This window comes from Cololabis saira, chromosome 10, assembly GCF_033807715.1.
Source record: "Cololabis saira isolate AMF1-May2022 chromosome 10, fColSai1.1, whole genome shotgun sequence".
In the NCBI taxonomy this organism is placed as follows: Eukaryota; Metazoa; Chordata; class Actinopteri; order Beloniformes; family Belonidae; genus Cololabis; species Cololabis saira.
This window is the reverse complement of record NC_084596.1, coordinates 11601725-11625208: the sequence shown is the minus strand read 5'-3', so window position 1 is coordinate 11625208 and position 23484 is coordinate 11601725. Positions and strand designations below refer to the sequence as shown.

The 23484-nt window shown below is 40.1% G+C and overlaps 1 protein-coding gene across 9 annotated transcripts in view; it reads right to left on the bottom strand.

Annotated features, from left to right (window-relative positions):
* The window catches only part of LOC133452413 (WD repeat-containing protein 37), a 76102-nt gene extending 53439 nt beyond the window's left edge, over positions 1-22663 (bottom strand). For 3 of the 9 annotated variants that reach the window (XR_009783256.1, XM_061731694.1, XM_061731693.1), the window contains exons 1-13: positions 22520-22663; positions 16795-16960; positions 14672-14707; positions 11600-11696; positions 10514-10609; positions 10195-10259; positions 9718-9804; positions 5853-5988; positions 3521-3592; positions 3369-3413; positions 2035-2111; positions 1708-1945; positions 1494-1635 (exon numbers count right to left, since the gene is read on the bottom strand). Coding sequence is in view for 8 of the 9 variants with exons in the window: in XM_061731694.1 (XP_061587678.1) it covers positions 1494-1635; positions 1708-1945; positions 2035-2111; positions 3369-3413; positions 3521-3592; positions 5853-5988; positions 9718-9804; positions 10195-10259; positions 10514-10609; positions 11600-11696; positions 14672-14707; positions 16795-16932 (1229 nt within the window). In the remaining variant the exon portion in view is untranslated. The remainder of the gene's footprint in view (positions 1-1493; positions 1636-1707; positions 1946-2034; positions 2112-3368; positions 3414-3520; positions 3593-5852; positions 5989-9717; positions 9805-10194; positions 10260-10513; positions 10610-11599; positions 11697-14671; positions 14708-16794; positions 16961-22519) is intronic. The other 6 variants (XM_061731695.1, XM_061731697.1, XM_061731698.1 and 3 more) reach the window with 6 other exon arrangements.
* Positions 22664-23484: the final 821 nt, after the last annotated feature.

Below are 23484 nucleotides of genomic sequence, written 5' to 3'. Positions count from 1 at the left end.
TCTGCTCGCCAGGCGATTCGTTTTATTCAAATGGAAGTTGGCAAACCCCCACCTTTACTCACTGGATAAGGGATTTACTCTATTTTTTGAAACTAGAGAAAATAAAGTATTCCATTAGAGGCTTTGCTAAAACTCCTCCTAAATTGTGGAACCCTTTCCTGAAACACATTAAAGTTAATATCCAATTGTCTGCAGTCTCATAATCATTTAATCCTGCCTACCGATTTAAAAAACCGCCATGCTTCATTTCTTCTGATCTCCATGTGTGACAGTGCCTACTTGTTATTAGTATTGTCTTTTCTTCTTTTTTCTTGTTTGTTTTGTTGTTATCATACTCTGTGCTCTGACTTTACATTTTGCTGAGGGTGTAACTTCCTTTATTTTACATACATGTTTTATATTGTAGTTCATGTATGTTCAGCCTCGACCTAGTTGATGACCATAATCTTGTTGTAAGCGCCACATATAGCTTAGAATTTAACTATTTCATTGCATAATATGCCTTGTTGTTTTACACAGAGGAATATATTTCAGTTTAAATTTTGAGAGCTATTACTTTATACTTTAGTGATTAATACTTAAATTTCACTACTGAGATTCGTTTTGCCTTAACTGTTTCTGTAGTTTGGGCCTGTGGGGCTTCCGTAGCGGGAGGAAGTGCAGGACTGTGTTTTTTGTGAGTCATTAGTTTAGTTTAGTTTATTTTGCACATAAAACATAACAGTAAAAAACAAAAAGGTCAAATGAAGCATTGTGCAGGAGAGGTGGAAGCCAAAAAGGCTTATGAAAATGCCTCCCGTTTATAAAACAACAACAACAATAACAACAGCAAAAGCAAAAACACAATATAGAAATAGATAATATAAGACAGAAAAAGACAATTTAACATGAAAAAGAAAAACTACTGAATTATTGAAAGATGGAAAAAAATGAAGAAAATGTAGGATAATTGCATGAAAAAAGTACCATTTAAAAACTGAACAAAGCCAGTGAACAAAGCATTGAATAAACGAGTGACGGTGGAGCAACACAGTGTTTTTACCGTTCTGTTGCCGTACTCAACGCATAAATAATCTCCTGTCGTCATTACCGTACAGTCATGAAGTGACTAACAAGTGTAGCAAAAGAAGAAAACGTTAATTGTAAAGATAGTCACTACACTTGTTTTTTGTCTTTGTTATTTGTACCTGTCTTTATGAAAAATTTAAAATCTTAATAATAATAAGTTGTTTTTTTTAAAAAAAAAGGTTGTTTTAAATCCACTCTCAATTGTTGAGTCTCACCGGTCCAAACCTGACGTGGCATCTTGAGCCGATCAACATCAAAGTTTGTTCTGTAATTCTGTCCATTTTCTATCCGTCCAACTTTGCAGTCAAACGAGACAAGACATGAAAGGATGTGCGTGTGTGTGTGTGTGTGTGTGTGTGTGTGTGTGTGTGTGTGTGTGTGTGTGTGTGTGTGTGTGTGTGTGTGTGTGTGTGTGTCAGACTGACTCGGTGTGTCCCTGGAAGACGTTGACAGAGTGGATGGACGGGTCTCTGAAGTCCCAGAGTCTGAAGGTGGTGTCTCTGGACGAGGTGACCACCAAGCGTTGGGTGGGGTGGGTGCAGCAGTGGGTGAGCTCCTGGTCGTGACCTGCACACACACACACACACGTTGATGAAACTCGGCCGGTTCCCGGTGCAGGTGCTGGGTCGATCCTCCTACCAGTAAGCGAGTGGACCAGCTCCGACGTCTCCACGTCGTACAGATTGGCAGCGCGGTCCCAGGAAGCCGTCACGACCTGTTTACCCCCGACCAACCAGTCGGCAGCGATCACCACCCCCTGGTGGCTGCGCAGCGTCGTGGTCGCGACCCGGACGGAGGGGCAGTCGTTGGGCCCCTCCAGCTCGCCGTCCGCCTCATCTTTGTCAGAAAAGTCCAGGTCGTCCTCGCAGGGCGTCTGCTGCAGCGGCGGGGGGGACAGGCGGGTGGAGTTAGGAACACAGCGCAGGTCTGAAGCGGCAAACACACGCAGGCTGCGGTCGGGCTTACAGTGAGGTCAGCGACGGGCTGCGGCGTCGGCAGCTGCACCATGTACCTCCAGATGTGAGCCGTCTGGTCTCCGGAGGCTGAAGGAGAGACATCAATCATTCAACCATCAACACCAACATCTGGAGGAGTTCACACACACTTTGTGAGGAAATATATTTCCAGAAGTTTACAAAACACAAACATGTAGAAGCAGATCTCAAACAAAAGCGATATCCAAGTTAAATTAGTAGATGTTAATGTATGGAAAACTTGCTGCAGTTGTCTTAAGAGATATCAATATCTCAAATCAAAGTAGGGGGATTCAAACTAAAACAACGAACTACTGAGTAAATATGATCACATATCTGGGATCAGACGTTGTTTTTAAATACAATATCTTCTAGATTTGTCTTAGACGTTTAAATGAATATAATTAAATAGTGAGCTGTATTCGGCCCCTAAAAAAATAATCTACAAACAGTTAAAAACAACATTCAGAGTTCTGAGAGGAGCGTCAGACGTGTCCGGAAACAATCAATTACGGCCAACACCAACTGAGATATTGGATTATTAACTAAAACTTGAAGAGTAACGGTTGTCTGACCTCTAAAGTGAAGTCAAACACAACAGCTTGTCATCTCATCTGGAAGCTGTTGTGGATTTTGTGTGACTGACGGAGACTAGACACCCTAGATCTCTACAAACGCTGTACAATATTACTCGTGTTTGGACTCTCACTTAGCAAATCTCTCATTTTATCCTCCATATTTCCTTCCTTGAGTCTCTCTTTCGCCACATATGTGTGCTGTGCCAGTTTCCTGGCGTTGATCTGTGACACGAGACCACCAGGATGGGTCTGGTTTTTGCTGACAGCAGGAACGCAAGGCGCAAGAGCTACAGCACGCTTGTAATAGTAAGCAATTGATCCTTAAAATGTACTTGAAACTGATATTTTAACAACTGTCTCATGTGGAGATGTGTGATTCCAGATTCTTTATTTGTCATCGTTCATTTTTCATAACAGTGAAATTACAGGTGCTTCATCGCAGCTGCTGGTCCTAATGTGAGTGCAAGATAAGTAAAATAAAGTATTTAATGCCCAGAAGGTTTCTGTTTGATGATGGTCAGATGCGTGTTTGGGAACGTGATGGCTTTGGAGAAGAAACTGTTTTTTGAGTCTGTTGGTCCTGGTTCTGGTGCCCCGGTACTGTCTGGCTGAGGGGGGCAGGTCGAGCCAAAACTAATCAAAACCAATGCACACTCAGCCCCTCGTGTGGACCTCAGCATGTTACGATTCTCCTCTTATGGCTGTAAAAGCTGCTGCAGGAGAGGTCCAGGAGGCTGGGGGTTGTTACCTGTTAGAGCCATCTGCTCAGTCGGGTGGAACTTGATGGAGTTGACTGCAAGAAGCAGATCATTACGTCAAATCACACCTCATACTGCCACTCAAATAAACAAACAAGGTTTGGTTAAAATAACACTTATTCTGCAGTTTATTTGTAACGACCTGATCCTTGATGGCCCAAATACTTCAGGAGGCACTTCCCCGTCTCAATGCTCCACAGCATCGCAGTGTGATCTGTCGGCAAAAGCATTGGAGTTAGGCCTGTGTTGAAAAAAAAAAATCGATTTCCCAATTTTAAATCGATTCTCATATTAATTCCTAAAAATCGATTCATATGTCTAAAGATCGATCAGGTTTTTTTTTTTTTTTTAATTTATGCATTTTTTTTTCATCATTACAACTTTTTTTTTTTTTTTTAAGATTTTTTTGGGCTCTAGTGGCCCTTTATTGGAGATGCAGACTGGAAAGGGGTAGAGAGAGAGAACGGGGATGACACGCAGAAAAGGTGCGCAGGCCGGGATTCGAACCTGCGACTGCTGCAGGAGGACTGTAGCCTCAGTATATGAGCTGCTGCTTAACCCACTGCGCCACCGAGCAGCCCATTACATCTCAACTTTTGGTTATTTTTTTGTTTATCCCCAAAAAAGGAATGTTTTGTTGGACACGAGAATAACTGGTGCCATATTTTTGCCTTTAAATATGTTTAAAGGTATGAAAACATTAAAGTGTTAGGTTATAACTGCATAAATTGTCTATATTTCATTACTTTATATACCAGTGATTCTTAACCATAGGGCCGCGGCCCACACTTGGGCCGTGAGCGCCATCTAGTGGGCCGCGAAAAAAATATCAGTTTTGTACGTGTGGGCCGCGAGGGCCGTGGGACTGCATAGCAACTCCCAACCAAATGGGGAGAAGAAAACCCTCAGCTAGCTGTACGTGTAATAGTAAGAGAAATGGTGTGTATTTATATAGAAAATCCTTCATTTGGCACAGAGTACGTTTAGATCCGCCAGGATCAGGGATCGATTACTTGGGTCTGCGCCCAGAGCGAGCGAGCGAGCGCGGCGTGCTCATTTATCCTGACGCGTCCCCGCGGCCGGGGAGGTCGGTGCCGCTCGGGCTTGCGGGCTCCGTCGTTATTGCTGAAGGATTGTAGATGTAGATGTGTGGGCTGGACTGTTGTTCGGGCTCGCAAAAGCATCGGAAAGTGACACGTCTCCACAATGAACATAATTAAAACTAAATATCTTTCCAGGCTCACCAATGAGCACCTTCACATGTGCATGAGAACCTGACACCATCCAGCCCAGATTTAAAGTTCTGACAGGAGAAATTAGAGCTCAGTTCTCTCACTGAACGACAGAAAGTGGGGGCATAAGATTAAGGGGAAGAAAGAAAAACTGCAAAACTGTTCAATTGTTAAGATGTGTTTATATTCATTTATTATAAAAATGTGTTGAGACAATTAACAAAGAAAAGGGGAAATTCAAACTGCTGGTAAAGAAATAAAATAAGATAGCATTTGAAAAATTAAAATAAAATCTATTTTATTTTTAAGTGGAAAAATATGTGTAATTGAAGTTACACATGTTAATGGGCAAATATGTACTTTTTTAATATAACAGTCAGATGCAGATGTTGATACAACTACATACAACAACTATATATGTGTATATGTATATGTATATATATATATATATATGTATACGTATATATATATATATATATATATATATATGTATATGTATATTAGGATGTTCTGGACATTCGCTTGAGTAAATTTTCTCTAAATGGACCTCTTAAAGTTGAATACCCCTGCTATACAGTGTTAATATTTAACGGGCCCCGGGCCACTCTGTACTGAAAAAATTGGGCCCCAAGGTCAGAAAGGTTAAGAACCCCTGTTATATACTGTCTTGGGGTTACATTTGCAAAAAAAGACCGAAAATGGAACAAATAAACACGGAATGTGGGAAAAAATAAAACAGATTTCATCCGTCTCTGTTTCCTCCCTGGATCTGTTTGGTAATTCTGACCCACAGGATGTTTCTGAAAGCAGTTCTATCAGCATTCTGGGAGCTGATTGGTCCTTACAGCATCATTAGCTGCCAATACTTGCTGTTTAATCTCAATATAATACTAGTAGTAATATTTTGGATAACTACAGTCATATAATTCATGCAACAGCTCAAAAAACAGTTTTAATAACACTAACCCAAATCAATATCGGAATCGAATCAAATCAAATCTTGATAATCGATTCTGAATCTTAAGAATCGGAATCGAATCTATTCTTGACATTTGAATCAATCCCCACTCCCTAATTGGAGTTATTATAAGATGCACCTTATGAATCCGATATCATGCAGTCTGCTAAACGCATGTCATCTTTATAGCCTGAAACATTTTAAACCCAAGCTGAGAGTACAAAAGAAAAGAGATCAAGTCAAACCCAAAGCAGAGCAGTGTTTCTGAGTAAACGAGGACTCACCTGCAGACGCGGTGCCGAGCACCACGGGTTGGGTCCTGGTGACGCTGAGGTCCCAGATCCCGTCTCTGTGACTCACGTACTCTCTGACCAGCTGACAAACGGCTCGGGACGTGGTCGCCTTGAAGCTGGACACAATCTGACACCAACACGCTGACGTTAATGCAGAACGAGCCAAGACCCCCGACGTGCCACTAACAGGGTTCCTGCACTTCTCAAACGGGACTCTCCTACGTTTGATATTTCACCAAACATCTTTTAATTAACAAGCTTTAAATGAGCTGAATTAATTTGCTTTAAATGCCCAATTAAAAAACTTTGGTTTCAAACATTTATCATTTGTTTGAGAGCTGTGCAGGAACCCTGGCCTGAGCGGGAGGAAGCGGGTCAGCAGGAAGGAGGATCACTGAGGAGATGCTCGCTGGGGTCCTTGTAGTATGCCGGGGCTAAGAAGCTTTTTAAAATATTAGAAGATGTTTTATGAGGGATCTCTTTTACAAATGATATCTTAAATGATGTTTGCTTCAAGCTCATTGACACACACGACAGGCGGGGCTGCCGTAAACCGCCCCGTAACGTCGTTTCAAGAGCCTTAACACAAACACCATCAGGTACCAGCAAACCCAGGAGTGCAACAGAAAAATCAATGCAGACGGTTGAGATATTTCAGTACGGCAGATTACGTTTGATGCAAATCAAAAAGAAACCTAGAGAGGGCCGGTGATGGTGAGAGAAGACGTGGGTCAGTATTGTTTTATTTCAATCAGCTGTATCAAAGTCTGGTGGTGGTGTTTACATTAAAAATGGGAATGATACAAACAGGACTCCTGGTTCGTTTCGGACACAGACCGCTAAATAAGTTCCAACTGAAACGAAGGAAGAGAAAGAAATCACTGATCTGAAGAGAAAAGTCAGGCTTCACATTCAGAGCATCATCCCTGTACAGAGGAAACACAGTGTTGCTAAGCCTGATGGGAAACAGCGGCTAACTGTTAGTGAGCAGATGACCTCAGGTTTATGTTAGTGTGAAACCGCTAAGATGAACTTCTGTGTACGAGACGGATGATGATGAATCCAGAACTTCAAAATGTCAGAATGAAAAAGAGCAGGACGGGGAAACGGGAGGCTGTTGGGTTCAGCGCTGCAGAGCGAGCTTCACTACCTGGCTGCGGAGCGGATCTAGCGCGACCAGCGGCTGATGCTCTAGAGTCTGGAGCGTTGAGGCGAGCAGCCCGACGCGGCCACATCCAGATTTTGCTCGTTTCTGACATTCTCATGGCAGAATATCATTACAAAAGAAATAATCTCCTCAGGCCTGAATCAGCTCTTCAGCGTGACGACGATCTGGACGTCATGCTAGCGGAGCGGCAGGTTTGAGGCTCAGAAACCGAGTCAGAGCTGCGGTCTCATGCCGCCACAGCTGAGACGTCTGAGGTTTACTGACGTGAGGGAGATGATTCCTTAAGTTTAAATCTTAAAATATCATTAAAAAAAAAATATATATATATATATATATATATTTTTTTTTTTTATAAAATATATGATATATTAAAAATGCATATATATATATATATATATATATATATATATATATATATATATACCTTAGGTTCTTAACAACATGGTATTAACCATTAATATACAGGACTGTCTCAGAAAATTTGAATATTGTGATAAAGTTCTTTATTTTCTGTAATGCAATTTAAAAAACAAAAATGTCATACATTCTGGATTCATTACAAATCAACTGAAATATTGCAAGCCTTTTATTATTTTAATATTGCTGATTATGGTTTACAGTTTAAGATTCCCAGAATATTCTAATTTTTTGAGATAGGATATTTGAGTTTTCTTAAGCTGTAAGCCATGATCAGCAATATTAAAATATTAAAAGGCTTGCAATATTTAAGTTGATTTGTAATTAATCCAGAATGTATGACATTTTTGTTTTTGTAATTGCATTACAGAAAATCACAATATTCTAATTTTCTGAGACAGTCCTGTATATGCAGACAAAAAAAAAAAAGAAATCTTAAAATATTTTATAATAAAAAGTGCATTTTATCATGCACTTTTCAGGATATTTCTAACCTGGTTTCAGTTACAGTCCACCAGAACCACTGAATATCCACACGGTGAAAATACAGGCCATCTATCAGGGTTTAGAGGAGTTTTGTGTGATTAAAAGGGGAAAATAAAAACACAAAAAAAATATTCAAATGCAAAATCTGATGTGGCCGAGCGCTCGTGGTGACGGAGTGATGATCTGAAGCAGCCGCCAAACGCTCGTCCTCCTTGAACGCTGTTATTCAAGGAGTAAAAAGCATTTCGGGGCGACGGCTGCCTCGTGTTAAAGACGTCTCTGCGGTGTACCATTATGTGAATGCCAACAAGAAGCCAAATCAAAACCAAAAAGGTGCAACTGAAACAAGCCTGTTAGTGAGATAATAAAAGTTTTATCTTTATGGAGCCAAATCAGGGCCAAAAGTTTTGCTAATTTGAAAATAAAATTTGAACCTGAAATTTTTTTTTTACAGTTTCAGTTTTATTTTTTTCAGTATCAGATCTTTTTTTCAGTTTCAAATCTTTTTATTTCAGTTTCAAATCTTTTTTTCAGTTTCAAATCTTTTTTTTTTCAGTTTCACATCTTTTTTTTTCAGTTTCACATTTTTTTTTTTCAGTTTCACTTCTTTTTTTTCAGTTACAAATTTTTTTTTCAGGTTCAGACTTTTGGCCCCGATCTGGCGTGGGGGGCGTGGCATCAACTGAGAGGGGCGTGGCATCATGAGTGACAGCATAACAGAGAAGGCGGGGGACGTTCCTCAGTCATGTTGCCTTCAGGAAACGTAGGTTGCAGAAGTTATCAGTAGAAGTATGAATCAACACTGTATATACACTATATTCACGTGATTGGCAGTGGAAAAAACTGATATTAGTGACACATTTCTGTTTGAAAGGCTGTTTTAGACCGTACTTGGCACCAATCGCAGTATAAAAGCAATAAACTATGCCAGACTGTACAGTTCAACAGCCACACTTTAAAGTTTGACATTTCCCACTTCTACATACTACCAAGTACGGTCTAAAACAGCTTTTTAAACAGAAATGTGTCACTAGTATCCGTTTTTTCCACTGCCAATCACGTGAATATGGTGTATATACAGTGTTGAATCATACTTCTACTGATAACTTCTGCAACCTACGTTTCCTGAAGGCAACATGACTGAGGAAGGTCCCCCGCCTTCTCTGTTCTGCTGTCACTCATGATGCCACGCCCTCTCAGTTGATGCCACGCCCCCCACGCCAGATCCGGGCCAAAAGTCTGAACCTGAAAAAAAAATTTGTAACTGAAAAAAAAAGAAGTGAAACTGAAAAAAAAAATGTGAAACTGAAAAAAAAGACGTGAAACTGAAAAAAAAAGATTTGAAACTGAAAAAAAAAAGATTTGAAACTGAAAAAAAAATTTGTAACTGAAAAAAAAAGAAGTGAAACTGAAAAAAAAGAAGTGAAACTGAAAAAAAAAAATGTGAAACTGAAAAAAAAAATGTGAAACTGAAAAAAAAAAGATTTGAAACTGAAAAAAAGATTTGAAACTGAAATAAAAAGATTTGAAACTGAAAAAAAGATCTGATACTGAAAAAAATAAAACTGAAACTGTAAAAAAAAAATTTCAGGTTCAAATTTTATTTTCAAATTAGCAAAACTTTTGGCCCTGATTTGGCTCCATATATCTCACGCTGATAGAAACTGATAGAAAAGCTCAGAGTCCTACATTTGAATGACCAAGTGTCGTGGGGAGGGAGTGTCGACCCCCGGGCTGGGCTGCTCATGCATATTGGCACACAAGGGGGAGAAATCAGTGAGTTACCCATGAGTCTCCACCCCACAACTCCCAGCTGGTTACGCTGAAGTTGCGGGATCCACCTACTCTGGCATGGCAAGAATTTGAACGCGGCTACGAGCAAAAAAAAAAAGGTGAAACAGACAGCTCTCTTTAACATTCAAATGATCATCGTTAGACACTGACGAGCTGGAAAATACAGACAACAATTACACTCTTTTACAACTGTGATCCAACTCTGTCAGTACAGTTAAAGATGCTCTGCTCTGAAACATACAGAAAACTGTTTCCAGAATATTCTTGAAGCATTTTACTGTTCATGAAGGGTAGAATAAATACGTTAGTTTCCACAAGAAGACCGCAGGATGAATTAAACCAATCAGAAGTACCTCTTTAGATGAAATGCACCTCAAATTGGCACCTGCATGCACAACACTGCACTACGGTTTTTAATGTCCACATTACTGGAGACTTAAAGAAGGAATCAATTAAATTCATATTTACCTTGCTGGTGGAAGCCTTGTAGGTTGTTTTCAGTTTCTGAGACAGCTGACTGGTACTATGACTCGCTGGGTATCAACAACAGAGAAATTAACACAGACGGTCGATAAATTATAAAAAACACAGAAATATTACTTTAGAGAAATGTTTATTTTCCTACCTAAAAGAGTTAATGCATTCAATTCAATAACAAGGGTAATTATATTTTTAAAAATATTCTAAATATATATATATATATTTTTTAAAGATATAAAAAAAAATAATGAATATAAAAAGATAAAGCAGAGCAGGATGTGACATTGGGGTGCGGAGAGGGACTCACCTTTAGTTTTCAGAGCTCCTTTGGTTAAATCGGACCCTTCGAACGCGTGTCCCTCTGCAGCCAAACGGTCATTCAGCTGGTCGATTTCTCTGCGTACTGGAAGAGAAACGCATGGCGTCACAGCAGGTTTCGGGAGTTTCTGCCATGTTTAGACCAGAAACCTCTGGAATGTAAAGACTCGTAAAAACTATCTGACGCTTGGGAATGAAATCCTGAAGCAAAAGCGATTTCCTGAGGTTTTTATTGGAACGCTGTTTTGGGATTCCACCGGCACAAGCTATTGTTGCTGGTGACTGATCTGTTTTAATGCAGTTTTTTTAAGTTACATATCATAAAATAACTTCTCGTTCAAATATGTGTATATATCATTAATAACACAGAAACACAAGAGTGTTTTCAGCTTCAGATTCTGGCTGCTTCACCGTCACCGCAGCAGAAGAACCCGTAAATACAACATAATTATTAGTCCTTAACTTCACAACCTTATCCATCGATTGATTAAGTGATGCTGATATACGGTGTAATCTGATTACTATAATGGTAATAATGTAATTTCAAGTCGATAATTGTATCTTTAATATTTAAATTTCAGGTTTCATCTCCAAATTAAGTCCAATTTAAATCAGTAACATTTACTATTCATTCCTTTCCTGAGGTGGAGGGGGGTGTTGGAGCTGGTTATTCTGCTAGATACTTTGGGACTAGTTAGTAGTCGTGTCAATCCTTAAAAGCTCTGGAGTCAATCCTCCAATAGTGTAGAAATAGCAGTAGTGCAGTCGCCACACAGATCTGATCTCAGCTGATGGATGGAAACATTTATAGTGAGTTCAGCAACAGCATCATCATCCACTTCTCTGTGTTATTGAGCTGCAGGTGAATACAAGCTCATATGGAAACTAGCTGAACCAGGATGGAGCTGATGTTCTACGCACGCAGGATCAGGAAATAACTAGGTACAGTATGTTTTTGTTCTTGATCCGAACTAGTCTTGGTCTTGATACTCTCTGGTCTTGGTCTTGGTTTAGTCGGTCTTGACTACAAGTCTAGCATTGGGAAGCTCGTGTGTCTGCTTTCACGGTAACTCACGTTCTATGTTTTCCAAGTAGAGGTTTTCAAACTCCCTCTCGATCTGACTGAACAGGTCCAGCAGATTGGTCCTCAGGGACAGAGGCAGTTTGGAGTCCTGAGGGGGAAGAAAAAGGAGAAAGCTCAACAACATGGAAACATGCGACTTCACCACCGAGGCCACATCCACACGGGTCCATTTCAGTCTTTAAAATGCTGTTTTGAAATGAGACAAAGCTGCAGCAACAAAAGCATTTCATTGACGTGTCACGCGGAAGAGCCAGAGCAGATGCAAAACTCAGCTGGAGACAATCTTAACTAGAGACCGCAGTTACAGCGGCTTTAGCAACAGCTGATACCAAAGACATCAACGTCAGCATCGCTGCTTCGCCTCCTCGCAGGTCCGGTACCATCATCTATGTCATTCTTTCCAAATACTTAGGATTCTCTTCATCCATATTCACATTTCACCTCCACATTTCTGCTGTTTCACAGCAGAAAATGTTCAAGGGCCAAATTCAGCTTCTACTTTTTATACACAAAACAAAGTTTTAGCAAATTTTAGTGGCAATGTTTAATAAAGGAAATGCCCAGGTCACTGGATCTTATTGTAGTGAAAGAAGGTTCACACACAAGTGACTACACAGAAATATAGAAAAATCCTTAATATGATTAATACATTTAAATCAAAAAGGTTAGAAAACCCAGTTTGCTGTTCTTGGACCCGCACATTGACAATAAAGCCTATTCTACTCTAAAGCTGGGTGTTGAAAGCGCCCACAACAACCCTCCCACAGCAAGTTTACCCCCAAAAAAGTCCCATCACACATTAAACCCTGAGCCAGGAAGTAGCAAGGTCCTGTTTCAGGCTCTGACAGGAAAGGATAAATACAAGCTGGACATGTTGGCACCGGAGAAACGTGTTTTCAAAGGCCTGCAGCCAAAAATTCTTACTCTGATATCAACTCAAGCTTGTGAACCTGCAGACAGAATGTTTACACCCCGTTTTATAAAGCAGATCACTAACTCTGTACTAGAATGACGAGGAACGTTGATCAAATTTCAATTTTCACATCATTCTTTTTTAATTTCCTTCGGTTCAAGTTTTAACCGTGGAGTAAGGTAATGGTAGATATCTATACTGTTTTCAGCTAACTGAAGAAAAACCTCATAACCACAACTCTGAATCAAATACTGACTAAATGACCAACCATCTAGAGTTATTAGGGGTGTGCAAACAAGGGTACCTCACGATTCCATTCGATTTCGATTATTGGAGCTTCGATTCTTCGATTCTTCGATTATAACGATTGTCGATTCGATTCGATTATTGGGGCCACGATTCTTCGATTATTGTGATTTTTAATGCTTTTTTCCATACAAGATTGATTTTGTCTTCATCTGTGGCTACATTTGTAAATAAATAGCCAATCAATGAACTCAGTTCCTCTAACAACACTCATTAAGTAAATAACAAGGTTTTTTGAACATTTGACATGTATTTTTCAAAGACACAAAATAATGTATTTTATGACTATGTAAACATTTGCTCTTTGACTTACTTAACTTTGACCAGGGAAAGCTGCACTTGCATGAGAGCGCCCTCTATTGGCGGAAAACACTGAAAACGGTCAAGCCCTGGATTTAATGAGTTCATTAATTCAAGTAAACAAGATATGTATTTAGTGTAAACATATCTGCCATATTTCAAGTGAACAATAAGAAATGTGCATTCTTGAAAATGAAATGATTCCGCAGCTTATTCAGTCTGGAACCTGGATAGGATTACTTAAAAAAAAAAAAAAAAAAAAAAAAAAAAAAAAAAAAAATTACTGGACCATAATCGATTACAAATCGTCACGTGACGCATCGCGATGCATCGACACATTGATGAATTGCACCCACCTCTATGAGTTATAAACCCTTTTAATGTGCCCCAGACCTAATCATTGGGCTTCAATATTTCCCCTCAAAGCGTTGGTCTCCAAGTGAGGAGCTTCTTAGTCCCAGGGCACCACGTTCTCTACATAAGTCATGCTTTCTTAGCCTGAACTCGTGCTTGGAGCTACAGTTTCTAACGAGGATCAGTCAAGTGCACCATCAGTGTCATAGCAGGTTGATGTTAACAGATGGAGGCAAAACACTGAGGAAAAATCAGCTGGGTGAGAGGAAGGAGGCTGGAAGTGGACTGGGGGGCGGAGGGGACCTCTGTGAGGCCAAATGCCACCAGAAAATCTAGATTGTGATACCAAAACCAAACCAATAACTGTGTTATTTTGAAAAAAGTAAAAATAAATTAGTTATATTCACTTCCAACCTTGATAGATTGTCAGATGATTGGTGCCAGAGCCCCACTAACACGTCTCTGGGACGGCAGACATGCATAGCTGCAGCTCCGAATGTTAAATCGAGTAGGGATATCCAACACTTCCATTGATTGGCAGGAGCTGCTCATCCAAGACTTTTAAATCTGGGATTTTGTTTGTTATTGCTGAGGTTTTCCGGCTTTCGTTAGGGAGTTTCTCCCCATCTCCCCGTTTGACTTAAGGATGACCTGTCCCATTTCACAGAATGGGTCTTAAATGTGCAGCGATGTTACTGGTTCTACATTCAGCACCATTAATACTGCAGGCTCGATTAATGACTGTAAAATAACACCAACATAGAACTAAACTGTTGATACCGGTAGTGGAATAGGTCATGGATGATTCTTCTAAATTAGTGCCAAATCTACAAGAAACAGTAACTTCATGACGGTCAGAATTCCCTGGAAGACGCCCTCAAATAAGCATTAACAGTAACGTTAATCCCCAACACATCAACCTTGAAAGGAACTGGTCAAGAATCTGGGAGAGACAAAAGTGACGTTAGGTTCTCAACAGCAGTATCTCAAAGAAACAAAATACAAATCACACTGAAACCTAGCACAAGACAGCCTCTTAAAAGCTGAAACGGGACACTAAAAGTTGCTAAATTATGTAGAAAACTCGGATTCCTCCACTGGAGCTAAACTACAGCAAACCTACACAACAACGCTGAGCTCTAAAAGCTACTCGGGGTGTTACACTACCGTCTGAAACACCTGAAACTTACCTCCATCCTCACGAAGGATTCCAGATTATCAGAGGACTGGAACCACAAGGGACCAAAGTGAAAAAACAAAAGAGTCATGAGGAAGGGATTATAACATCTCTGCTCAAAAATGAACCCTTGTAAGGGTTTCAAAAATATTTTTTTTTAAAAACAACCTAGACAGCTCCATCCTGCTTCCACTGCATCTGCATGATCATGTTTAGTTTCTACTTTAAGTGACGTTGGAAAGATGGAAGCAGCAATAAACCGTTTACTTTTCCATTTAGAGTACTGAAACTACATTTACTAAAATGATTCTAAAAAAAAATAAGACAGAAGTGTTGCATAACTTCCTCCATCTGTCAGGAAAAGCTTACCATGTAAAAGTCAATGACCTCTTAACAGCAAAAGGGCCAATAAAACGCTCAGAAAGAGTTAGAAACATAAACCAAGTTACAGTGTTGCATTTTGCACATCACATAACAATAATAATAATAATGATTTATATATTTGGCTTGCTGTTTCTCATCAGCTGTGTTTACCACCAGTCACAATACTCATTCTGGACTGTTTGTCATGAATCCATATCAAGATACTAGGGCTGTTCGATTATAAATCGTAATCGCGATTATGTAATTAGAACGATGTTAAAACGTGAAAATCGTAAAATCGATTTTTCACTTTTTTTTTTTTTTTTTTTTTATACCTTGTCTGCACATATATTAATGATTGATACCATATTAATGATTGATGGAAACACCTCTCAATACCTGCGACAAGTGCCCCATCGGAGAGGCTCTTTAGTGTAGGAGGGGGCGTTGTAACATAGAAAATGTCTTGTTTTATTTAATTGGAAATATAACTTACTGTATGTTTGCAAGTGCTGATTTGCTGATTTTTTTTTTTTCAGAGATAAAACTTTATATTTTATTATATTTTTTAAAACTGTTTTTTCAACTTATTTTACAGAGTTTTGCACTTTATTCATTCATTTTTGGTTTAATAAGAGCAAAGTTTGCACTTAAAGCCCAATGGGGCAAATGTTCAATAAAAAAAACAGCATATTTGAAATCATTTCTTTGCCTTTTGTCAATTCACAAAATAATCGTAATCGTAATCGAAAATCGGATTTTGAGAGAAAAAAATCGAGATTTTATTTTTGGGCAAAATCGAACAGCCCTACAAGATACACGATAAAAGAAAACACCTCGTTGTTTCTAAATGAGCCTAGGAATCATTTTTCAGAGGACGGTGCCTGATCTTTCATCGAGCTCTGAAGGAGCTTTGATGAGTCAGATGAAATGATTCAGTAAAAGTCACAGCAGCGTTCTAAAGCGTCGTCTCCTGACTGACACGTCTTTTTTTAGACCTAACCATCCCACCTATGTCAAGCTTCGACGGATGTGGGATGGGCTGGTCTATGAAAAGACGCTCATGAGCTCCGTGGAAGTTTTTGAACCGGTATTTGACTCATGCTGGGAGACAAAAGATGAATGACTTCTTGTCTGTTCATTGCAAATACCACTGGGGTGGCCATTTAATTGGTTAAATTACAGTTTCCTAACACCGGTAAAAAATGTAGTCCTCCTTTTATTTACATCTGACAAGCTCTCTGGGACTTTAAGGAGACAGTTAACCGTCTTCAGTCTGCACCGGCTGCAGGATAGACATTCAAAAGGATTAAATCCTCACAGTTTTTAACTATGAGATTCCCACTTTTTCATTCTGGCTGATTTCCCTTTCTGACGGCGAATATCCATAAAGTTGCACTCATTGTGCATCCTAACAGTTACGCAGAGTCTCATAAGCTGGCTGAACCTAATCCGTGACACAGGAACCAGGATCCACCTGCTTGTTCTGAATCAAAATGTTTCAGCTAAATTAAAACAACCTTACGTCAGTAGCACAGTAATTGCGCCCCTACTTAACCCGGGAACAATATAAACCATTGTGTCCTCTAAATGGGTGCATTAAAACATAATTGGCTTAGGCTTACAGAGCGCTTACAGGCGCAGCCTGCAACAGCAGGACAGAAAGCTAATAATGACAGACATTATCAGAGCGGCTGAAGACACGGGGAGGTGTTTCGAGTTATCATGGCATTTAAATTAGCTCTGTTTTTCCTTTTTGACGGCCTTCATCACCTGTCCTTCCAGCATGTCTCTCTGCAGGCCCGAGCGGTCCTGCTCGGTGCTGTTGGTCCTGCGGATGGAAAGGCTGTGAGACTTCCTCTTCTGCTTAGCCTGGCGGGCAGCAGCGCTGCTGCCGCTCTCCACCGGCATCCCTCTGCGCCGACCTGACGCAACCGGTCTGAAAGAAAAAAACAAGAGGGAGGCGAGGCGGCCGAATGATCAGACGAAATAAAATCCTGCTTGAAATAACTGTAAAGTGAGTCTTTTTTCATTCAGTGAAAAGCACAACATAAAAGTTCAGATCTTGGCAGCGGGTTGTATTTGGCAGCTGAAGTGTGAATGTGTGAAAGGACCGAGTGAACAAGTGTAAAACAAACACAGAGTGTTGCTACCAGTGGTGGACAGTAACGGAGTAAATTTACTTGAGTACTGTACTAAAGTACATATCCAGAGGATTTGTACTTTACTTGAGTATTAGATTTCTTTGGTACTTATTACTCTTACTTGAATACATTTCCAAGACAAATATTTTTACTTTTACTCGAGTAAATTTCTAGGAAGGCTGAAAAGTACTCGTTACTTTCAGGTCTGCTCTTTTTTCTTCTTCCCTAAAATCCTATTTAATTAATTGGACACGAGCTGTTTTTGTCAAAGGAGGAGACCTATCACAGTGCACGCTCTCCACTGGGATGTACGTAAAGCGGAAATACGTCAAGCCTCCTCAAAACGATACCGCCAAAGTAGCCTGCGTTTGTCAAGACAGAGCCGCAACAATTAATTTAGAAAAAATATAGTAATTTACTGATGTGGAAAATAAGAAATTTACTCTTACTCTTACGTTTACTTAAAGTAAATTTAAAAGCATTTACTTTTGGATACTTAAGTACCTTTAAAAGCAAGTACTTTTCTACTCTTACTCGAGTAATATTTTGACTGAGCTACTTTTACTTGTAACGGAGTAAATTTTGACCAGTAGTATTTGTACTCTTACTCAAGTACTGGGGTCGAGTACTCTGTCCACCTCTGGTTGCTAGTCACACAGTAAACGCTGCACAAATCCTCCAATACCTCAAGGCCATGTAGGAGGGATTATTTCATCTAGGGATGGAGAATAAGGAGCAAAATCTAAAAAAGTATCACAGGATTAGTAAAATTCAGAGGGTAATCTTCACGTACAGAATAAACTGCCTTCAGCTTATCAAACAACCATAAACTAAAGGCATCAAATGTGGAGTGGAGCAGAAATACCAGTGAAAGACTTGTCAGCTTTGCATTAAATACTTCATTAGATGCACCTTGCTAGTACCGGGTCGGACCCCCTTTTGCCTTCAGACATGCCTTAGTTCTTTGTAGCGTAGATTCAACAAGATATTGGAAACATTTCTCAGAGAGTTTGGTCCATATTCACATGACAGCCTCACGCAGTTGCTGCAGATTCATCCGCTTTACATCCATGATGCAAATCTCCCGTTCCACCACATCCCAAAGACAATCTGGTGAGATCTGGTGACTGCAGTCCAGTGAACTCATTATCATGTTCAAAAAAACAGTTTGAGATGATCTGAGCTCAGAGACACGGTGTATTTTCCTGCTGGAAGGAGCCATCAGAAGACACTGTGATCATAAAGGGATGGACTTGAGCAGCAACAATACTCAGGTAGGTTGTGGCATTTAAATGATACTCAATTGGGTATCAATCAATAAGGGGCCTAAAAGTGTGGCAAGAAAATATTTCCCGTACCATGATCCCACCAGCAAACTGAACCACCGATACAAGGCAGGATGGATCCATGCTTTTATTTTATCTGACTCTACGGTCTGAATGTCACAGATGAATTTGGGATTCGTGAGACCAGACATTTTCCCAATCTTTTATTGTCCAATTATAAGGGGCTGTTCTTAGCTGACAGGAGTAGCTTCAGGTGTGCTGTTCTGCTGCTGCAGCACATCTGGATACTCACTGTGCTTTATAATTAGGGATGGGCGGTATGGACTAAAAAATGTATCACGATAATTTCTGGCATTTATCCCGATAAAGATAAAAATGACGATAAAAAAAATACCAATTCAACTCCACCTTTTTAACTATAAATCTATCTCGCTCTCAGATCCACCATGTTTGTTACACAAAAACGTCATCAACGGGAATTTATCTTTCTTTCTTTCTTTCTTTCTTTCTTTCTTTCTTTCTTTCTTTCTTTCTTTCTTTCTTTCTTTCTTTCTTTCTTTCTTTCTTTCTTTCTTTCTTTCTTTCTTTCTTTCTTTCTTTCTTTCTGGCTCATTTCCTTCCTTCCTCCCTCCCTCCCTTCTCCCCTTTCCTTCCTTCCTTCGTTCTCCCCTTTCCTTCCTTCCTTCCTTCTTTTTTCCCTTCTTTCTCCCCTTTCCTTCCTCCCTTTCTCCCTTCCTCCTGCTCTCTCCTTCCTTCCTTCCTTCCTTCCTTCCTTCCTTCCTTCCTTCCTTCCTTCCTTCCTTCCTTCCTTCCTTCCTTCCTTCCTTCCTTCCTTCCTTCCTTCCTTCCTTCCTTCCTTCCTTCTTTTTTCCCTTCTTTCTCCCCTTTCCTTCCTTCCTTCCTCCTGCTCTCTCCTTCCTTCCTTCCTTCCTTCCTTCCTTCCTTCCTTCCTTCCTTCCTTCCTTCCTTCCTTCCTTCCTTCCTTCCTTCCTTCCTTCCTTCCTTCCTTCCTTCCTTCCTTCTTTTTTCCCTTCTTTCTCCCCTTTCCTTCCTCCCTTTCTCCTGCTCTCTCCTTCCTTCCTTCCTTCCTTCCTTCCTTCCTTCCTTCCTTCCTTCCTTCCTTCCTTCTTTTTTCCCTTCTTTCTCCCCTTTCCTTCCTTCCTTCCTCCTGCTCTCTCCTTCCTTCCTTCCTTCCTTCCTTCCTTCCTTCCTTCCTTCCTTCCTTCCTTCCTTCCTTCCTTCCTTCCTTCCTTCCTTCCTTCCTTCCTTCCTTCCTTCCTTCCTTCCTTCCTTCCTTCCTTCCTTCCTTCCTTCCTTCCTTCCTTCCTTCCTTCCTTCCTTCCTTCCTTCCCGTACATTGTGCGTGGATTTAACACAGAACCATAAATTCAGCTTTACACAAAAACGTCATCAATGGGAATTTATTGTTTTTACCGTGAGATACAAATTCTTACCGTGGGGAATGTTTTTGACGGTTTATCGTGAACGGTAAAATATCGCCCATTCCTATTTATAATAATATAATATTCCTTGGTTGTAACCAATGGTTATTTGAGTTCCCTTTGCTTTCCTATCATCTTGAACCAGTCTGCTCCTTCTCCTCTGACATCGGGACATTTCTTTCTCCATGCAACTGAATATTTTCTGATTTTCAGAGCCTTTTCTATAAACCCTAGAGATGGATGTGTGTGTGAAAGACTTTGTGTAAATATCTCTAAAAATGGGATGGATAATTTACTTTCCTAAAGAGGAGCAGGACGGGGCTCAGTTACGAGTTCTGAAAGATGTGTAACTGTGATTTTAGTGTCTCACGGGGGGAGGAACGATGTCCGTCCATTCAAGTCAGATTTTATTTGTATAGCACATATACAAACGGCTGAGCCACAACCAAAGAGCTTCACAGAAAGTGCTTAAATGCTAAAAGTGAAGACATAAAAAGGGACATTTTCCATCCGTCTCTCTCTCCGTCAGCTGGAGGCTCAGAAACATCCGTCCTCGTCATCAGTCAGTGAAGGCCAGAGCCACATAGGTGAAAATGATAAATTAAAAGAAAATGTAAATGTTTCACTTGAAGACAATCAATGTGTATATAAACGGAAAATATTTCAAATAAATAAATGTGCTTTAATTCCCCTTTGTGTTTTCATTTAGACTATTATAGGAATTACATACATAGTAAGTCCACAGCATTTCAGTGTCAACAAAGGTACAACTGGCAGGTTCTGAGCACATAATTGTTGACATGTCGTTATTTTAGATTTCCCGTAAATCTGTCTTGAAATGTAGGACACTGGACCTGCGTTGGGCTGGTGGAACCCTTATATTTGAATCCAAACCGTGACAGGTATGATATAAGCTGAAAATATTTAAAATAAATAAATGTGCTTTAATTCCCCTTTGTGTTTTCATTTAGGCTCTATTATAGGAATTAAATACATATGAATGTGTCAACAAAGGTAGTCCTATCAGATTCTGACCTCATAATTGTAGTTATTTTTTAACCCTTGTGCGGTCTTCGGGTCAAAATGACCCAATTCTTCTATCCTTCTTTCCTCCTGCCATGCTCTCTCCTTCCTTCTTCCTTTCCTCTTTTCCTCCTTTTTTACCCTCCTTTACTCCTTTTTCTTCCTAACTTCCTTCCGTCATTCGTTCCTTTATTACCTTCTTTGCTTTTCCTTCCTTCCTTCTTCCCTCCCTTCTTTCTTTCCTTTTCTCCCTTCTTTCCTTCATTTTCTCCCATCTTTCCTTCCTTTCTCCCTCCCTTCCATCTTTTCTCCCTTCCTTACTCCCTTTCCTACTTCCTTCCTTTCGCCCTTTCTTCCATCTTTTCTCCCTTCCTTACTCCCTTTCCTACTTCCTTACTCCCTTTCCTACTTCCTTCCTTCTTTCTCCCTTCTTTCCATCTTTTATCCCTTCCTTACTCCCTTTCCTACTTCCTTCCTACTTTCTCCCTTCTTTCCATCTTTTCTCCCTCCCTTCCATCATTTCTTCCTTCCTTACTCCCTTTCCTACTTCCTTCCTTCTTTTTCCCTTCCTTCTTCCATCTTTTCTCCCTTCTTTCCTCACTTCCATCTTTTCTCCCTTCCTTACTCCCTTTCCTACTTCCTTCTTTCTCCCTTCTTTCCATCTTTTATCCCTTCCTTACTCCCTTTCCTACTTCCTTCCTTCTTTCCATCTTTTATCCCTTCCTTACTCCCTTTCCTACTTCCTTACTCCCTTTCCTACTTCCTTCCTTCTTTTTCCCTTCCTTCTTCCATCTTTTCTCCCTTCTTTCCTCACTTCCATCTTTTCTCCCTTCCTTACTCCCTTTCCTACTTCCTTCCTTCTTTCCATCTTTTATCCCTTCCTTACTCCCTTTCCTACTTCCTTACTCCCTTTCCTACTTCCTTCCTTCTTTTTCCCTTCCTTCCATCTTTTCTCCCTTCTTTCCTCACTTCCATCTTTTCTCCCTTCCTTACTCCCTTTCCTACTTCCTTCCTTCTTTTCTCCCTTCCTTCCATTCCTCCCATCTTTCCTTCCTTCCTTTCTCCCTTCACCCTCCCTTGACCCAAAGACAGCACAAGGGTTAATTTCTGTCTTGAAATGTAAGATACTAGACCTGGGTGTGACCCTTATTTTTAAATCCACACCTTGACAGATGTACAGGTGAGTGAATGGCTTAAAAAAACAGCAGAACAATCGAGTTAGGACGTGTTTCATGGAGAATCTAGACACCTTGTGCCAGGTGTTTGCAGCTGTCCCTCCTGGTCTGCCCTTGGGCTGACTCAAGGACGAGTCAAGGACGAGTCAGTGTCTGGAGAGCTGATGGAAACATGAAAGCAGATGTTTCTCCAGATGTGCAGCAGCAGAACAAACCAGACCCACGATGGGAAACACCCTTAATGCCGCCTTTGTGCGGAGAAATAAAAAAACAAAAACCCATTTCCATCACTGGAAATTAAACACAGGGACTAAAAAGCCTAGTTTTTCCTAAACACGACTAAAAAAAATAAGGTTCTCACCGTTTAGCTGCTGAATGCTAACGGGCTATCGGCCATTAACGTCTCAAGACATGAGGAACTAACTTACCCGAAAGTCTAAAAGAAACAGGCTGTTATTCCCAGGATGTCGTGGAGATTGTTATTCTGTCCATCATTTTGCAGAAAGGGGCAATGATGATGCAGAATTATCGTGTAAAGTGTGTTGACAGCTGACAGCGGCGGCGACGCTAACGAGCCAATTCCGGCGCGGGGTTTTCACAATAAAAGCCTCTGCACGGTTATACACATAAAAGGAATAAAAACGCAATTTCCAACTAAAAATCTATTCAGAAATGTTTTTTCTTTTTCAAATAAAATATACACATACATATTTTTGCCTGTATCATTAATATACTAAAACTAGTCAAATAAATAAATACATACATAAATAAATCACAAAGTAATTGTACTGTTGCACCTGTTGCAGTTAACGGTCTTCAATGCAAATAAAATATACAGGACTGTCTCAGAAAATTTGAATATTGTGATAAAGTCCTCTATTTTCTGTAATGTTAAGTTAATGATAAGTTATGTTCAGTTATTCTGCTCCTCACCGGTGGAACAAACTTCCTGTAGACCTGAGGTCTGCTCCAACTGTCAGCTCCTTTAAATCAGGATAAAAACCTTACTGTTTACTGAAGCATACTCTTAAATTAGATACTTACCTGCTGTACTCTACTGCCCTTAGTTTTCAGCAACTTGTGCTTTTTATTATTTTACCTTTTTTAATTTTATTTGTTATTTACTGTTTGTGTCTTGCCGCTTTTAATGTTCATGTAAAGCACTTTGAATTAACTTGTGTTGAATTGTGCTATACAAATAAACTTGCCTTGCCTTAATCCTCAGTTTTTAACTATGACGTTCCCTTAAAACTGGAGATGGCTCCCGTATCTCTCGTATATATCATGCTGCGGGGATTTTCTTGACTGGTCATACTGTACATCTTTACTGTAACCCAGGTATTATCTATATGGATCTGAGCTGGTGGTTTGTTTTTGTGTTGTTTGTTTGTCT